General features: G+C 43.0%; 1 protein-coding gene across 2 annotated transcripts; it reads left to right on the forward strand.

The window, feature by feature from the left end:
- Positions 1-323: 323 nt before the first annotated feature.
- On the forward strand, positions 324-7,712 carry LOC118600344. 2 transcript variants are annotated; one of them, XR_004949922.1, is made up of 2 exons: positions 324-493; positions 4,083-4,701. XR_004949922.1 is itself a non-coding variant. In XM_036217551.1 (2 exons), the coding sequence occupies exons 1-2, from the start codon at positions 428-430 to the stop codon at positions 6,824-6,826; spliced, it is 627 nt and encodes a 208-aa protein (XP_036073444.1). In that variant the 5' UTR covers positions 324-427; the 3' UTR covers positions 6,827-7,712. The 2 variants fall into 2 exon arrangements, 1 of the variants encoding a protein (XP_036073444.1); XM_036217551.1 differs by lacking the exon at positions 4,083-4,701 and adding an exon at positions 6,266-7,712.
- The last annotated feature ends 11,390 nt before the right edge of the window (positions 7,713-19,102 follow it).

A 19,102-nucleotide genomic window follows, 5' to 3' on the forward strand; every position in this document is an offset into this window, starting at 1 on the left:
AGGTTGAGGAGGTGGATGTTGCTACTGTGCCAGGTATTGAAAAATTTACAAGGTCTCCCAAGCTCACAGTTGTTTCTGAGCTCAGGAATCAGATTGTGAGTGAACTTGTGACTGCCTGCAAGTCGTCGGAGGGAGCAGTTAGACTGTTATGCTCGCTGCAGCCAGGCTCCTGGATGTGGGGAACTCCTGTTTGACACTGACACTTGGAGCTTACAGATCAGGAAGACGGGCTCAGACAGCTCCTGACTTTCCTCATGCCATGAGGATACAGTAGAGAACCAAACCCTGGGACGATCAGTTACATGGACCTCAGACCAGAGTGGTAGGTAGGTTATGGGGCACTCTGCAGCCCCCTGCCTGTTGATCTTACACACTGGGAGATGAGTCTTTGCAGGAATGCTCTGGACAGGGGACCAAGTCTGCAAAGATGCTCCTCTTTTATTCTGTGGCATTACCCATCCAGCCTCAAATTCTTAGACCCTCAGTAAAGCAGGTAAATTCCCAGGCATGCTCAATTCTTAATAGGATTACTTCCCTTAAGTCAGGATGAAAAAATTACTGTGTTAAGCCCCTGCATTTCTAAATTAAGAGATTAAAAAGCAGACTGTACGACTAAATCCCGACCTAGCTCTAGGTTACATCCAGTGCTGGTGATGTCCAGTGCTGGTGACATCCAGTGCTGTAGATGGGAGTGATATGTATCTCTCAACAGATACTATCTCAAAGTTTCTTAACACTTCCACCAAGAGAGTAGACTGCTGCCAACCTGAGTTGGTGTGAAGCCTGGCAAAATGCTTCCAAGTAAAGCTAGCTCTGCTTTGTGACTTTCTTATTGTTCCTGTCTCTTGGCAGCTGTGTCTCCCTAGACTTTGTCAGTTTTCATATAATGCGAACCCCTAGAGTCTTCAAAAGATCTGTTTCTGAGGAGTGTGACAGTTCTGCTGATGGTGCACGCTTTTTCCTTGGCTGTGATTCTCATTATTGATACAAGGGAGACTCCTGGTTTTTAGTATGGGAAGAGGGAACTGAGGAGACATTGAATTGCAGAGGATGTAATTGGGCAGCCTCTTGTTTTCTTCTTGCGTCTTTTCCAACAGTTCAGATTTTTTTAGAATTTGAGAATTTTTAAATCAAACATTATTTGTGCCTCATTTTATGCTACATAAAATTGCTGGAACTGTTTAAAAATAATACAAAAAGTGTGTGTTCATCTGGTATTCATCATGTATATACTTTATGTATATACTTTTAGTATTTGCCATTTTGATTAAAAAGCATCTGATCACTCTTAAAAATTATTTCACAAAGTTTTTGGAATTTCTCCACAAAGTGAAGCAAAACAAAACAAAATGTGCAACTCAAATAATTTTAAGGAATATTATGACATATGTGTCCATTGTGCATATCATAGTCCCTGAAAATTCAACCCAAAATTATAAAACACTAATTTTCGCTTTGCTTTACCCCAAATTTTCCACACTCTGACAAAGCAGTATTCTTTATCACCCATATTACTTTATAAAATATGGTAAATCATCATTAAATTACTGTGATCTTTTATCTGAAAGATGATTATAAAATGGAAGAGTCACAGCAGTACAAAAAAAAAGTAAATGAAAATATAAGAATGTTTACTTTTTGGATTATAGATTGTTTTCAATTGTTAGTTTTAATTGAGCAAATCTACCCTGCTTTCATGTAATAATAATTCTACTGTTAAGCCATTTCTGATAAGACATTTATTATCATAAAACAATGTAGTGAAAGTTTATTATGCTGGGGGTAAGCCATAGGATTTTATAGCGCCTCAGCTTAGAGGAGGTATTTTAAAATTATTTGATTCTATGAATAAGTCAAATCTCAAAGCAGCAACCTCTGTGCCTTACCAAATCTCAGGGTCTTTGCTTCTTAATATGTATCAGTTATCAGTTGTCATTGCTTAGTTCTCATGTCACTGTGACTTCTAGTCAAGTCTCTTCAATAACCTCTGTTCATGGAACGACTAAGACCACTGTGATGGCTGAATTATGACCACTTCCAGCTTTCATATGTTGAAGTCCTGATTCTCAGGACTAGAAAATGTGACTGTATCTGGAATAGGACCTTGAAAAAGTAATTAAGGTAAAATGGGTTTGTATAGAAAGGCTCTAATCCAATGACTGGAGTTCTTATAAGAGGAGGAGATTAGGACACAGATGTGCACAGACTGAGGGGCAACCATGTGAGGACACAATGAGAAGGTGGCCATGTGCAAGCCAAAGACAAAGGTCTCAAAGAAACTAAACCTGCTGGTACCTTGATCTTGGCATCAAGCCTCCAGAGCTATGGGAAAATGTGTATCTGTTGTTAAGCCACCCAGTCTGTGGCATTTTGTTGCGGCAGCCCTGACAAACCAATATGATAACCACTCCTGTGGGAAAAAATAAATCATGTGTTTTGTTATTCCCATAGGATGACTCAGACACTGATTACTTCTACCTCGAGGTAATAAAAGGCAGTGATAGAGTACTGTAGAGTGCCTGAACTGTGTCTTGTGAAACAAAACTAGTTAATAAACACCTAACAGCTATGCATGATGCTGTGCGTCCATCCGACAGCAAGGGGACAAGAGAGGAAGGGAGCACCTGCCTTCAGGCAGGCAGCTTCCTGGCTTGTCCTGAGCCTGACAGTGAGGACAGCAGCTTGGGGGCGAGGACAGCAGCAGCCACACAAGGCCTGGAGAGACCACAATAAAGTCGTGAAAGAATATTCTGCACCGTGCCCAAGAACATCATTTCGTCCCATCACTGCTCTTTTGTGAAAAATTCTTTCCAATACATGTTTCTGTCCCAAAATTTGATGTTGGATGCTTTTCCTACTAGAAAAGTAGTAGGGAATTTGTTTTCTAGCATCTCTGTTAGATAAACTTTTGTGGTTGCAAAGGCACTAGAAAGAATGCATCTTTCCCACACCATTGTCCCTCAAAATGTCATCTGATCCACAAATATCAAGGAACTCACCACCCAGGTCAACAGGTGCTGGAATGCGATTTAACACTCTGCTTCTGCTCCGCGGTCTCCCTGTGCAATCAGGTGACCTCTCAGCATTAAAGAATCTCTATGAGAAGCCCTGAAGGTTTTGGCTATTATTAATGCTAGCAACTCTTTCCTGCTGCGTTCTCTGAGGTACCCAGAACCATCATCTCCACAAAGAACTGTTCCAAAAAACTTCATTTCAATGCTTTGGCTTTTAATTTTCAATTTGTTTCTGTTTCTAAACTCATGGGGCTTCTTAACCATTTCAAGAAAAATACCTTTAAGAAAGTAAGGAGACCCTCAGATCTACCATGCTAAGTTTTCACCTATTCAGTCCCTAAGGCTGATGTTTTCCAAGAAACTAAACTTGTTTACTGTGAAATAATAGAGGCTTGATATAAAAATAAGTATAAAAAGTAAAAAAAAATTAGCACATTCACAGTTTAATTCTTAACATAATTTCTCATGTATATAAGCGATGAATATTGCTAAATGTTTAAGTACCAACATTTAAAAAACAACTGAGCTTAAATCCATAGATTTACAGATTTTCTAAAACAAGAAAATAAGATTCATAAAATTCCAAAAAATTTACTTTTATAAAATTTGTAAATCTAGGCATCAAATGACTTGCTCAAGTAACACACATAGTAGGTGGAGTCCCAAGCCCACATTGTAAAAAATAAATTTATTGACACTGTCAATTGGTATAAAAAGTGCTACTAGTATAAAGTTGAGGAGACAGTCAAAGGGAAGTGATCTTCCTCCTGAAGTTTAAGAGTGATACCTGGCCTGGGAGATGGTTGAGTTGAGGTGGTCGTTGGGTACAAATGGTAGAGACTATGAAATCATGGGGAGCTTCTGGACTCAGAGGAGGAAGAACTACAGATGTTAATACTACAGTGAATGAGGGTGAGAAATTCTAAAATCAGCCACATTTCCAGATCCAAGAGTGATCTAACAAACACACGAGCCTTGAACCAGGGAGCTGTGTCACCCATATTTCTTCCAATAGATATCGTCTTCTAAAAAGCTCATCTATTGTGCCTGGCATGCATTATTTTACAGCTTTTTGGACGTTCCATCAGCACCACTTGCATGTCTGTGAGAAGATGTGGCTGTGGAGAGGATGTGTCTGTGTGTCCCTGGGGAAGCGGCTCGTGGTCACTACAGTTCGTTGGCACCCAGCAGGAGCAGGCTGAGGGGCGCTGGCAGACCTGAGTAGGGAAGACCACTTGGGCCCCTTCGAGAATCGCAATAAACCAAGTGGCCAGGGACACAATCATAAAGACTGATCCTGCTCCAGGAATAATCATGGATCTGCCCAACCTCAAAGAGGAGGCCACACCTATGGAGCTTCTGGGTCATTCCAGACCTGAGTGTTCCTGAATGTGCCCTTGGCATGAGCACCTCAGAAAGTACAGCTGTACATATCTGGGACACTTCCCCAAGTGTCTTCCAGTGAACATTTGTTATAAAGTGTATGAAACTGAAAATAATATTGTAACCTTTCAAGGGGAGTCACTCTTAAAGTAAACACTGCAGACCAATGACTCTGGAAAAGGTCTGTACCCCCTGGAGTATTAAGGCATCACATAATAGCTTCTCTCCACATTGTGTTCTACAGTGCCCACTTTATTGCAATCAGTGTGAGACCTGTTTTCAATAAAACGTATTTTAGATCCAAGTTTGTAATAGATCCAAATTATCATGTAGAGAGGCTTTTGGCTGTAGAATAAAAATCACAGTTTTCAACAAAAACGTTTGTGGTAAAACGTTTGTGGACAAAGGAGATGTCTTTGTGATGTTCTCTAATATTTTTTGTGTATGTTCAGCTTTACTTTTTCTCTTTTACCTTTTGTATCAAATGCTCCTTATATACTTCAAAACTGTAGTCTAGGCAAACAAGTCGACTAGTCTCAAAGATGAGGGGTCAATGTGCCCTCCTGCCCAGACAGCAGTGTGGCCCGTCGGTGCAGGCTTTTCCTGCCTGCTCATCGCCTTCCACACCAGGGCCTCAACGGAGCACAGAGGAGCTTGAAAAATCACGAATGGGCCAGATAAAGACTCTTGAAAAAATCTGGATGCCAAATTATCATAGTTTAATTTCTACTTTCACTCGCAATCACTTTAAGAGAAAACAAAGTAAGACACATCAGAGATCTATTTTCTCTAATTTTTGATTATTATTTTGTCTGGGCATATGTAAATTATGAACTGTTTATAAGATTTGTAATAGGTAAATCTTGTTAGAAATAAAATACAAGTGACTATAGAGTCTGGAAGTACTGATACCTTTTTAATGTGATCCCATGGATTTCTAATTTTAGGTTAAAAGTGCAAGTTTATTTTAAGAAAATTAGACACAAATCATCTGATGAGACATATGACATATGAATATGCAGTGATTGATGGGAATGTTGCTTTAGTGCACACTGTTGATTACAATTTTGCAGTTTATTGAACTTTGAATTACTAGAGAATAACAACACATTCAACATGTTATAGCAATAAACCACATATTATGGGCTTCTTCCATGTTTTCATACTCTCTGGCCTTCTTGATCATCTTTAATTCAAAAGAATAAGAATAATCATTTATTTTAACTATATGAAAATAGTCAAATGGAAAAAGATATTTTCCTGTATAAACTTTTCCCTAAGTGATCTCATTTTGTTCTGATCTATACTTGCCAGAAGTTGCACTATACATTGTGATCCAATGGAATATTAGATATCCATGAATGTATTTTATTGTTTTATGATTCATAAAGGAGTAGAAAAATAGATATACATTTTTCAATTATGGAGAATATAAAAAATGAATATCTTGTTGAAGTAAATAGGTCGAAACAGTCCTCGTGTCAGGTCTGCTCCTCTTAGTAAAAGGACTGCGATACTATCATCCCTGTGGATGATGCTATCGTCCCTGTGGATGAGTTGAGAGACTTAACCAAAGATACACATTTGACAGGTGTCATTAATACAGATTTACCAAGCCAAGGACAACAGGGTGGTTATGTGCAGTGTAAAATAAGTAGTCTTATCAAAATGCACATGTTGGAAAGTCCTGGACATATAAAAAGTAAGGCCTTTCATTATTATCATGACACAAATGTTGGTTAAATGTTCATAAGTTAAAATGGCCCTTCCCCAGTAACTGTGTTCGGTTGTATGTATCTCAAGCATAGACTTAGAGATATATTTTGTAATATTTTCAAAATCATTTTAAACAATGTGTCCTTTTTTAGTTCTTCAGTGAATACAAAAAGGATCCAGACTGTCTCCTTTCGGTGCCTGAGACCACCCATGAGGACAGCCTGGCTCAAGGTTCCAGCTGTGTGACATCTTCTCCTAATCACCTGAAGACCTGCAGCACTTCCTACCCTGGGTCCTACCCTTCCACAAGTCCAGGCTGCACTGCTGTGCCCAGCCTGGTGGCTGCTCAGGATTGGGTCCCAGAGGCAGGACCTAGCTCCAGAAAGATCCCATGGCATGAGAACACCTATGCCCCTGTACCCCTCAACCCCAGTCATGGTCCCATACATTGGGGTCCTGACAGGTGTGGGAGTAGGACCATTTTTGCTGTCATCAGATCAGGGTTGTCCGGGAACAAGACTCTCCACCACTGCAAGAACCCGCCTGAGCCGAGACCCTTGTGTGCCGAGTGTGGCACAAGGTGCAGAATCGCTCTGGGGAGATTGCTCCTGGTCTCCCTTTTTTTTCTGTGTGGTTTGGGGCCAGAGAGAAGGCAAACTGCACTAGGAGCAGACCACACAGGGAACAATGCTGAACTGTACCACCCATTCTAGACAGGTCACTTCTGCCCTCCCATGTGACAACTCCTGTGTGGTGTCTTTGTCTCCTGCAGGGCTCTGCGATGAGCAAGGCTAGAATCACATAAAAATTACTACGTGATGGCAGGCCAGTCTATCATCCTTTTAAGTACCCAACTCTCCCCTGGAGCAGACCTTGGGCCATGTGTTTATGTAAAGGTCACCAGACTGGGAGTGACACTGAGTTCTCTAGTCCTGGCTTTTCCACCTTTTGTTAAGTCATCTTTTCTAGAATTCAGGAGGCAAGGATGTGCAAGCTTATAAACTGTATTGTGGACACAATTAACCGTACCTGACTTGCTTTACTCCTGCAGGTTGGGCCCTAGAGGTGGCTTTTTTAGATCTGTGATCTCAAGAGCTGAAGGAGGTGGAGACAGGAGTTGGGGCCCTTTCCCCTTTCCTCCTCCCACACCTGTGGATGATCGTGCAACATCAGGGATTCTCAGTCACTGCATATTTATAGACACTCTGTGATACTTTTCCTCCTTCCATGGATCCAGACTTTCGATTCTTCACCCACATCCCACCCAAGTAACCCACACACAGTCACACCCTGTTCCATTCATTCAGAATTCCTCCCCTGGGGTTAAAAGAGGGAAAGTCAGGCCACCTGTGACCATGACCATTAATTCGTTGCAAAGCTGAACACAGCCCTCATCTTCATCATCCCTGAGGCTCACTACGACTCCACAGGCAAAGCAGGAAGTGCCATCTGTCTGGTCTCTAATTGTGAGAAAGGCAGAGGTGGGGGAGCGTGAGCTGTACATTTTATTCAGGCTAAGCTGAGAGGGGTTCACAAGGTCATCCCCATCGCAGCTTTCACTAGGGCGAGAAGGGACCTTAAGGAGCTTCTGGGGCCCAAGAAATCCAGGGGCAAGATTTTTCTTGCTTCTGAACTCAGGGACAAGAAGCTCCCCATCCCCAAACATCTTGAAAACTCTTAGGACCTGAGTGGCAATATCCAAACCTGTGAGGCCCCTGTAAACCTACGCCCTACAGCTGCATGATTTTCAAAGCTGGGTGGAAGCAGAAGAAAGATGGGTTGAGCCAGATCCTCCAGTGAAGTCTTCATGGGCTTTCTCGTCTTGTTTTAGAGTAGTTTTTGTTGTTTGAGTAATGAAAGTATTGTGAAAATATCAGGGGCAATGAAGGGACTTGAGATAAGGAGTAAGCTTGCAATGCCATGATCAGCCTCCCTCCATTCCTGCTTCCTTCTCGAGGCCAAAATACACACCTAGAAAACACAAGCAGAAGTCACTACACTACTCTTGTATGAGAGAAAAAAAACATATATTGGGGGAATAGTAAACATTTTAAATATGATAGTGAGAAAAACATTTCCTGCATAATTTTTATTTCTTGTAGACGTACTTCCCTAAGAGAAAACTCCAGTGAAGTATGGACTAGGCCAGACTCCTCCTCAATAAAGATAATGCCATGGGCAGTATGGTTGGTGGCTTGCCATGCATGGCATATTTGGCCTACACTGGCGGGCACTGACTGGAGACAGTGTTTTCTTGGGGGGCAGCGATGAGTTGCGACTCAGTTCCTGCTGCTCATCATTAAACCTGACACTCTTCAAGGACTTCCTGAGCCTGACTTGCTTTTCTCTGATGGACCGTTTTTGGTCTTTGGAGTCAGCCTGCTGACTGTAGGGGGTGTCATTATCATTCTCACTTGCTCTGTGGAGAAAGGAAGGCAGGAGACACGCACACATACTGGGGCTGGGTGTTCCCGTTTGTGCTCCTTTAACTTCGTGGCATGAAGTCCATGGTGAATGGCCACTTTCTTCTCTAGAATCTGTCCCACAGCTGTCATGAGCTCCTGAGCCTCCACATTCTTGCCATCCAGAACTAATCTGCTTTTGACGGACTGTTGGCTCTGGGCAGTGGCTGATTTGGGCTTGCACTTTTGCAAAGCATCTTGACCTTGGAATTTTTTATGAGGGAAAATCCACGGGGCATAATGCCTCATCTTTTTTTTTGAAGAAGTTTCTAAAACACTTTTTTTCTCTGGCAGCAGCTAGAGTTATTTCCTCCCATCAAAGGCTACTGTTTTCTGGCTTGGGCAGAGGAACTCATACTCTTGTCTTGACAGGTCCTCAATTTTTTAAGCTTTTCTGCATGTTCTCCTGGGTCGAACCAACTGAAGTTCTCACTCTCATAAGGAGGGACATTCATCTTGTTCTGATTCTTCCAAAAGCCTTGATATCTTTTGGTCCTGGGCTCCTGCTGCCCTGGACTGCCGCTTGAGGCTGCCTTGAGGCCACACAGAATCTGGACAACTAGCTTGTCTCCACTGGGCACTCCCTGGGGATGGCGCTGAGGCACCTGAGAGGCCAAGTTGTCAGTAGCAAGGGGCTTGTGTATGGGACAGTCTTGTGGCAGGTTCTCGGACTGTACCTTTATGTTGGACGTAACTCACTAACTACCTCTGTGTTAAAGCGTGGCTCTCTTGGATCCTGGAGAACAGTCATTTTCGGGATGAGGGGACTCTTACTGGTTCCTGGAACCTCTAAACTACTCAAATGTGCATTTGTGTTTCGGGACTTCGTCAGCAGATTGGTTCCCAAGATATCTCTCTAGACTCTGGTTGAAAAGCAAGGGACAATGTGGCCTCCCTTGCCTCCCTGGCTTCCTTGGCCCTCAAAGATTGGGGTCTTATGTTCATCTCTGGCACTGTTACCTGATGGCTCGGGTCTCGTGAAGCATGTAGATCACTCCTCCCTCCTGGGTCATTCCTGGCCATTGTTGAACCTGGACTGGGCTCTGTGCTGTCCTTCATGGCCCACTGCGTACACTCACTCTGCCAGGTGAGTGTGACAGCCTGAGGTGGTGGCCTGCCCTCCTGTCTAGCCAGAGAGGCCTTTGTGGTCCCATGGTCATCAGAAATGGGGATCTGTCCCAGGGCCCTCTGGATTTCTTCACACACAGAGAAGGGGGCCAGGAGAGGCCTCTCCAGGGTGGGAACTTAACTCCTCTCCTATGGCTTTCTCTCCTAGATGGGGCTGAGGAAGTTTTCAAAGGACCTCAGCAAGCTGGATTATCAAGTAGTCTCCAGGGACACAGGGGGCTGAGGAAGAAAGGAAAACAGCAGAGTGGGTGAGGGTGTACATTTTTTAACTTAAAAAGATTAATGGACTTGATGACCTTGCGGGGCAGGCTCCACATGTGCCTCACCCAAAACCTTGTAATGTGTGCTTCCAGCAGCCCTTGAGTATTTGTGTTGAGGAAGGAAACCCTGTGGGAGGTGTTTACTGAGGGTTCCCAGCCCTTTGAGATTCCCAAATTCCTGGTTTTCAGTGAGTGTTGGACTTGGAAGAAGCACGGTTGAAGCATGCCAGGATTGATGCACACTCACGGGGATCAAACCCTCACTGGTTTGCCCCAAATTCCTGTCCAAATGGCGTTTGGGGATGTCTTCGAGATTTTTTTCTAAGTTCCTCAGCAAACCACTTCTCAAGTCCTTTTGTAAAAGCATACAGTCATTTTCTGTCCGTTCAGAGCCTACTTCCTGAAATGCCACTATAGGCCTTTTGGAGGACCTGGAGAGGTATTTAGGGACCTTACTCATCTTTCTTTAGCTGGAACCCCACCTTCTATGCATCCTTACTGCTTTCACCTGCAAAGGAAGAGAGCCATGAGGACCCATGCTTGTCCTTTACAGGACATTTCCCTGGTAATTCACTCTGAAGCTGCCTTAGTACCAGAGATCCTTGTATCTTGCGAGGTAGCTCCCAGCAGTTTTGGATAAGCCATTTTTGGAAGTGTTGCTTCCATTGCCTCTGGAGCTCTGGACTGATTGGAAAATTCTCAGTAAGGATGGCGACCTCCCAGCTGTCCTCGGGAAGGTGGGGAGCGAAGATATTAAAGACTTACTAAGATCTTTTGACCACAGAGGGCAGGGTCCACCTGCTTTCTAGTTGCTTCTGCAAGAAGGGCAATTGTTGATTCTCAATTGAGGTGAGAGATTTCATCTTGTTCTGGGCTGTCGGGCAAGACACTCCAGAGGCCCTAATCTGGAACAGAGAAGAAGGTTGTAGGATTCGTATAGAAGATTAGAAATGGTCCTGGGCCTGAGCCAGAGGTGGGGCCTGTAATTACAGCATCAGCATCATTGGAATCAAGGCTTGAGATTGAAACTGCAGGTGGGGCAGGAGCTGGGAATGGGAAAGCGGTGGAGGTAGTTTAGCCTGCAGATGAATCAGGCAGGCATTTGAGATTCCATTGAATAAGAATGAGGGAGACCGTGGTGTGGAAGAATTCTCAGAGATCCAGGCAGTAGCCACCAGGGATTCGCTGTGCAGAGAGGGGAGATCCCAAAAATGCTGGTTGTATTTTTGCTGCAGATGGTCCCCCGAGACCTCAGGATATGAGAGCTGCTGAGGACTAGGCAGTTGCTCTGGCTTATCTTTTGTGGTCCAGAAGGGTTGCGGGATTGTGATATCCTGCTCAGCACCTAGTGATGTCAACATTTTCCCCCCAAATTCAGGTGTTAGTCTAGGCTCATTTGTTTTGGATGTAATCCATGTTTGTGTTTTTCCCTCCAAATTTGTATCTGGATCCTCTCTGTGACTTGTATCTCCAGGAGATTCTGATCATCAGATTTGAGTAAGGAGGGCTAACAGCCTCTACCATTCTATCTGTAGAATGTTCCCTGAGCAAGGCCTTTTGTGAGTGGTGGGACACGTCCTCTTGTTGGGATTTGCACTGTGATGAGATTGAGAGACACAAGGCTTTGGCAGCTGCCTTTCACTGAGACAGTTTTAAGATGGAACAGCTTGAGTGTTCAGGGCCTGAGATGGCTCGGACTGGGATTGGAGAAACTGAGAAGGTGTGTGTGGAGATGAGGTTTGTGGGATGATACTGAGTAGGAGTGCCATCAAGTCACACTGAGGAGGTGTCATAGCAGAGTCTGGGGGGTAATGGATGCAGAAGAGGCTGTTGGAGGTGGAAATTGGGCCTCTGAATCAGGGAGGCAAGAGGTAGAAGGGGAAAGTGCAAGTGGCCATGGTGAAAGGTCATCCAGGAGAAGGAAAGATTCTAGTGCCTGAGAGCTACTCAGGGATGAGCATGAATAAAAAAGAAATTGAAGAAGTAGTTGAACTTGTGACAGGGCAGAGGCCAGACATAGCAGGCGTTCAGTCAGAGGAGCTGTTGAAGTCAACAGGGACATGACGGAAGTAGCAGCTTCCATATGCTCCGCACAGGTCTGCAGGCTCCCTCAGGAACTGCTTTGCACATCTCACCAGTGGCTTCTTGACCTGAGTTCTTACAAAAGCTGCCTTTGTCAGGGAGCCTTCCCAGGTGGCTGTAGGACACGGAGGCACTAGCTGCAGCCAGGGACACATGGAGTCAGGAGGTCCTGCAGGGTGGGCACCTGGTGCCTAGTATCCTCCCCATCCCTAACATTTATTACACAGTGCTCCTGGTGTCTCTCACCCCTGAGCTGTAGCCACACCCCAACCCCACTGTCCTACCTTCCAGGTCAGTTCATAGTGTCCAGCAGCCCAGAGGGTGGTGGACCTGAGAGAAGGGGAAGATTCTTTACCTTTGCAGAAGAGAAATCAGGCCCCGAGCCTCTTCCAGATCCTGCAAGCAATCTCTGCAAGCTGGAAATCAGGAGACTGGGTCATGTGGTAAAGGCAGGGCCTTGGGGTCTTACAGGAGGCTAGGGTAATGGCCCTTTAGGGGAGACACCTTTTAGGGACAACTCTGGAGACCAGGCATTTAGGTCAAGGACAATAATTCCTGACAGTGATGGCAAGGCTCAGGAAGGGTAGAACTTCGTCATTTACAAAATTCTTCTACATCCATTACCCCCTACATACCACACAACTGCCCTGTGAGGGAAGAAATTCAGGGGTCACCTCACAAAGATTTCTGCTGGGATTCCTAACAAACTACCTATACTAGGAAAGGAAAACATACCCTGTACAAAATAAACCCAACCATTCATTCCCTATGGCCAGACCATGTGGAACTTATAGAACAAAGGCTGAGATTACTGGCAGGCTTTTAATGCTGCATAGTTATACCATTAAAGGAAAATAGAGACACAAAGTCTTTAAAAATTCATAGAAACTAAGAATCACATATAAACTGAATTTTTCAAACACCTGGCATATCTCATTCTCTTTCTCAAAGAAGGACTACACTCTGTCTATGGAGCATTATTCCTTCTCTAATAAATTTCCTTTTGCCTTTACTCTGGCTTGAACTTTTATTCTTTTGTTTTGTGGAGTCAAGGACCCTCTCTCTCTCACTGTAGGTCTTGAGTCTCCACTCAGGTCGATTCACCCCATCCTGTATATTTTTCCTGGCTAATGATGAAGAGACAAAAGGGCATAAATTTAATCCACCCAAGTACACCATGGCTCCCCTATTTTTTTAGAGGGTGGCTGTAATCAGTCCCAAGCTGTGTAGATCAAGTGGCCTTGGGCATGGTTAATGCCATCCTTAGGATCTAGTAGAGGCCAGACCTGTGAGCACAAGTTCATTGGTCCTGTCTATCTTTCCTACTTTCTCTAACTTCTCTGAAACCTTGTTCCTTTCATTGGAATTGCAAACACCCGCGGAGGTATGACCTCACCCAGACTCCGAATTAAGACTGCTCAGCCGCTTTCGGTCAAATGAGTCTTGGCGAGTCTTCTGCCCCTTCCTTTCAGCTTCTTTCCTTTATTTCCTCTGGGAGCTTGCTACTGGGAAGCAGTGGGCTACGAAAGTTCTCTCAGGGTTAATTCCCTGATCTTGCCCCTTAGTCTTTTCTTTGACTCATCCCCTCTCTAGCAGGATCCTGTATTCAGGGAAGAGACAGGATACAGTAGCCGTCCAGATAAGCTCTCCAATCTTGTCCCCTGTTTGTCCTATCCTCATTTCTCAATTGGTCTGGGACAGCAGAACAATCTCCAAAGAAAGCCCTAAGTGCTCAGATTTGGGTTTGGCTAGCACCTGACTCTGTTGGGTTTTCTTGGCCTTTGTCCCCAATGAGGCAGAGACATTAGATGGCTTAGCTCTTCCCCCAAAGTGCTAGACTTCTTTATTTCTCTCTCTCCACCCTGGATGCTCTGACGATTTTTAATTTAGCCCTCATCCCCAGCAGCGTGGGACTAATAAGGTAGCTGTTCTTGGAGGATCTTTTCTCCTTCTCCTTCTCTTTCTGTTCCTTTTCTATCTGAGGCAACTGACTTCCTCATTCTGAACTTTTCTCAGATTATCTGCCTGACAGCTCCTTATGACTTCTTCACCTATATTGGAGTCACCGAACACCCCTATTTACTTTGCAGGGAGGAACATTGTTGTCTTGGCTTGGGAAGCTAAAAGAGATATCCTCCTCCAGTCTTCCCCATTCTTAGGATTTTTTGATTTCTGAGTCCCTCCTCTGACTTTCACCCTTTCAGGTGCTTTCTGCCTCACACTCTAGGTGACCAGTGTCCAAGCCCCATGCACCAAGAGACATTCATCCCTTACTACTATTATTTTACTATTCTTCTCCATTTGGGCTTCACCCTCTGTCTCACAGTCCTCTCCTCCCTCCACTGGATTGTCCAGGTAATCTGCTTAAGAAATAACGGGCCTAGGTCCTGCCATCAATTAGGTGACGACCTCAGAGCCTACGGGTCCAGACATTTCTCCTCTTGATGGCCTCTGGATCTTACTCCTGATTTTGTTTTTCACTAACCACTAAGCCAATTGTCTTCCCAAAGGTTTTGGTAACAGAGGAGATTTATCCTTCGGCTAGTCAGGCTTTTATGTCCTAAATCACATATTAAGCTTTTACTACGTTTGTTAGAAGAAAGGGATTTAGGTTGCCACTATGGATCCCAATACTGCTTCTGTGAGAAATCACCTATCCCTGGAAATCTAAAACCTTTTTGGTTAACCAATGCAGACATTATTTTTGCTTTCTTAAACACTTAATTTGTAATCTTTCCCTTAAAGTGCATAGGCACCAGTTTTACATTACTCAGTTGCTAGGAACTTCTTGTTTTAAGTTCCGCTCTCCTTCTTTCGAGTCTGTTACTACCCTCTTTTCCTTTTTGAATGGAAAGATTATCAGTCAAAGAATCTACATTCTGTTCATTTGAAAAATACTCCTGTGTCTACATAGTGCCCTAACTAAGCACGTGCTCTTCAACAAATCATCCCGAAAGACTCTCCATTGGGATATCTCTTAAAATTGGAACCAATTCAAATTAGACTATCTTAAAAAAATAATCATATTTGTCTGCAATTCTGTTTGGCCACAATTTTTGCTTGGGGACCAAGAAGTTTGGCCTATAACGGTTTTCTAAACTATAATACTATCCTACAACTAGATCTTCTTTGGAAAAGACAGAAAAATGGGAAATAAATATCCTATGTATAGGCTTATTGGTCCCTTTACCAAGACCCAGACCTCTGAACAGTTGTAGAATGTGCCTAGCCCATATTAAGACTAAATCTCTTGGAGGCCTTCAAGACCCAGACTTATTAAATGACTCAGAAATAGGAACCATTCCCCAAAGACCCCAAATAATCAGGAATTATCTCCTCCTTTCTCACTCTCACAATCTAAATGGAGACCAAGTTCTTCAGGAATCTCATCTTCTCCACCACTTCCTAAGGAAATAACCCTGCTGGCAGCATCTGAAAGGGAGCCCCAAATCAACCTCCTCATGACAATATATGCCCCCTCAGGGAAGTTTCAAATACTGAGGGGGGAACAATAAGAGTACATGGTCCATTTTTTATGCCAGATTTAGCATCATGTAAAGAAAATTTTGGCAGATTCTCTGAAGATCCTCGCAAATTTCCTGATGATTTGAAAAACTTTCTATGACTTATGACTTAACATGACAAAATTTACAAATTTTATTATCCATATATTGTACTGTAGAAGAAAAACAAAAAATTATTAGAGCAGTGAGGAGTCACACTGAGAGTGTTGCTGCCTGCAGTGGAGGCCATTATGTTTACCATATGAGAGGGAATGTGTTCCCAGGCCAAGACAACCAATAGAGTTACCAAAGTGGAGCTCAGGTCTAGAATGGAGAAACCGTATGATAAAATGCATCACATAGTTAATGAAAAAATGTATTATTAAGCCTGTTAGTTATGGCAAAATCTTAGCAGTCACCTAAGAGAAAGATGAAAGCCCTGCTTTACTTCAAGGCTGTCTAATGGAATCTTAGTAAATATATCAACACAGATCCCACAATACCTGAGGGACAAAAATTACCGGGGACCCATTTTACCTTTCAGTTGGGTCCTGATATAAGGCAAAAATGACAGAAGTTTGTTTAGGGCTCTAGACCCCTAAGAATCAACTGTTAGACATAGTGTTTCCTGTCTATAATAACTAGGTTGTGCAGAGGGAGCAGAAAAGACCAAATGAAATAGACAGACTGCTCATATGTTAGCCAAAGCTATGAGTCCCCTGCCACCTCAGGGAAACCATTTAGGATATAAAACATCCAATTATAACACGAAGAGACAACAGCTGTTTTCACTCATAAGGCTCTTGGCAATAACTGCTGCAATCAGTGTGGGCTAGAACAGTTGGGAAAGAGCTGCCCCAGCTATGACACCAAAGAAGACCACCTGGGCCTTGCTCCCTGTGCAAACAGGAGGCCCATTGGTAGTAGGACTATACCCAGCTTTGAAGGGAGCTGGAGACTCCTAAGCCAACAACGACAGAAATGGGAAGTGACTCACAGGGCCTGAGGCCCTCCCTGGCACTTGTGGGACAAATCTCTATCTTCTCTCAAGAGCCTCAGGTAACCTTTGATATGACAGGTAAAAATATTCAATTTTTACATGATATGGGAGCTGCCTGCTCTGTTCTAATCTAATTTTTCTGGGCCATTGTCCTCACAAACATATTTAAGTACTGGAGTTGAAGGCTGCCCCCAAATCAAATGCTTTATAACCCCATAATTACCCAGCAGGAGACCATATGTTTACCCACCAATTTTTACTTATGCCCGATGTCCAATCTCTCTATTATATAATACAATATAGCATGCTACTATATTTTTGGCACCTCACAATCAAATTTATTAGCACACATTTCAGGATTCTATTCCACTTACAGGATCTTATACAATTGATACCCCCCAATATTAGCTCATGGGTTGATCCTAGAGTTTGGGCCACAGAAGTCCATGGAAGAGCTATTAATGTCATTCCCATTAAAATACAACTAAAACCTAATACTAATTATCCATGTAAAAAATAGTATCTACTCAAGACCAAGGTACCATGGGGTATACAACCAGTAATGAAAATATTTTTAAAATATGGACTGCTAAAGCCATGCTAGTCACTTTATAATACCACTATTCTACCAATAAAAGGCCTAATGAGGAATTCATATTTGTCCAAGATTTCAGGGCAACAAATCAAGCTACAGATCCAATCCATCCAATCATCCCCAATCCCTAAACCCTTCTGACTCAGATTTCAGAGACTGCCCACTGGTTTACAGTCTTGGACCTGAAGGATGCTATTTTTTTTAAATCCCTTTACATCCTGTTAGCCATTATTTATTTACATTTGAGTGGACTGATCCCAACACGTTTAAAATCTCTCCATATACTTGGACAGTCATACCCCAAGGTTTCCTGGGTAGTCTCCACTTGTTTGGGAATGCCCTGGCCAAGGAATTCAGGAATTTAAGATTTACATATGGTTCTCATATTCAATATATAGATGAGTTGTTAATAACAAGCCCAACAAAAGAAAGTTGATTCTAACACTGTCCAAGTTTTAAATTTTTTGTAGGAAAACAGATTTTGGGTGTCTCTACAAAAGGCACAAATTTCCCTCCAGAAAGTTAAATACCTAGGATATGTATTAACACCAGGAGCCCGGGCTTTGACTCCAGAAAGAAAGGAAACTATATTAGCAATAAAATTCCCCAGACAAAGAACAGTTAAGAACCTTTTTAGGTATGACTGGGATGACAGAATATGGATACACAATTTTGGGATGATAGCTAAGCCTGTACAGGAAGCCATAAACGGTTCTGATACTGAGCTCTTTCTTTGGAGTGGGTCATATGAGTTGCTTTCAATACCTTAAAAGAAAAGTTAGTAACAAAACGAGGGATAGCTTTGGGACTGCTAACTCAAAAGTTAGGGGACACTCCAAAACCAATTGTCTATTTTTCAAAACAATTAGATCAGGTAACTTCAGGCGGGACCAGCTGCTTATGAGTTGTAGCAGCCATTGCCCTGTTAGAAGAAGCTTTCCAACTTAATTTAGGACAGCATCTTGAGGTGCTAATCCCCCATCAAGTACAAAATGTATTAGAAACCAAGGAACATCAATGGTTAAAGGGAGAATATTGTAATGTAAGGCCCTCTTATTAGATACTCCTAATGTCTTTCTCAAAGTTTGTTAAACACTAAACCCTGCCCATTCTATGCCCCTCTCCACCATTGAGACTGTAGAACAAATTTATTCAAACTGGCTTGATCTAAATGGTGAACTCTTACTCAATCCAGATGCGGAATGGTTCACAGATGGAAGTAGTTTGGTCGATAAAGGGCTCAGAAAAGCTGGATATCCTATTGTAAGTTTATCAGATGTCATGGAGCCTAACACTTTGCCAGCTAACTCCTTTGCTCAACAAGCAGAACTGTTGCCCTCATTAGGGCATTGCAATTGTGAAAAGGACTCAGACTATACTGACTCAAAAAACAGATTTGTGATATTTCATGCACATGCTGTCATTTGGAAGAGAGAGGCCTCCTTACTGCCAAGAGCTCCCTAATTCAACACAAAGGTGAAATTTTACAGCTCTTCGAAGCAGTGCATGAACCTCAAGAAATAGTGGTCATTCACTGTAAGAGAAACCAGAAGGGTATTTCAAATGTAATCAAGGAAATAACCTAGCAGATGAAGCAGTCAAAACTGCAGCAAAAACCCCCCATCCAAGTAGCCCTCATACCAGAGGCCCCAAGCCCCAACTACATAGCTAATTATACCTTGGAAGAAGCCACGCGAGCAACACAGAGAAACCTCATTCTTGACTCATTACACTGTTTCACAGAAAAGGAGCCATTATTCCTCCCAAATGCTGAACACTGGAAGGTTATTAAACATTTACATGAATCTTCTCATTTAGGCTAAGTCTCCTTATATAAGCTAATTTCTCATCTCTTCATTGGAAGGGGATATTTCAAAACACTAAAGAGATAACCAGAACTTCTGACCTTGGTGCTTGCAACGATCCAGGGAGCCATACCATCCCTCTTCTTTATTAAAG

This window comes from Rousettus aegyptiacus, unplaced genomic scaffold (assembly GCF_014176215.1).
Source record: "Rousettus aegyptiacus isolate mRouAeg1 unplaced genomic scaffold, mRouAeg1.p scaffold_m13_p_3, whole genome shotgun sequence".
NCBI lineage: Eukaryota > Metazoa > Chordata > Mammalia > Chiroptera > Pteropodidae > Rousettus > Rousettus aegyptiacus.

Excerpts from the sequence above, each read along its gene's own strand:
- LOC118600344 (XM_036217551.1), top strand. The coding sequence starts at position 428 with ATGCTCCTCTTTTATTCTGTGGCATTACCCATCCAGCCTCAAATTCTT. Across the intron at positions 494-6,265 it reads TTAGACCCTCAGTAAAGCAG|TTCTTCAGTGAATACAAAAA; the intron begins GTAAATTCCCAG and ends GTCCTTTTTTAG.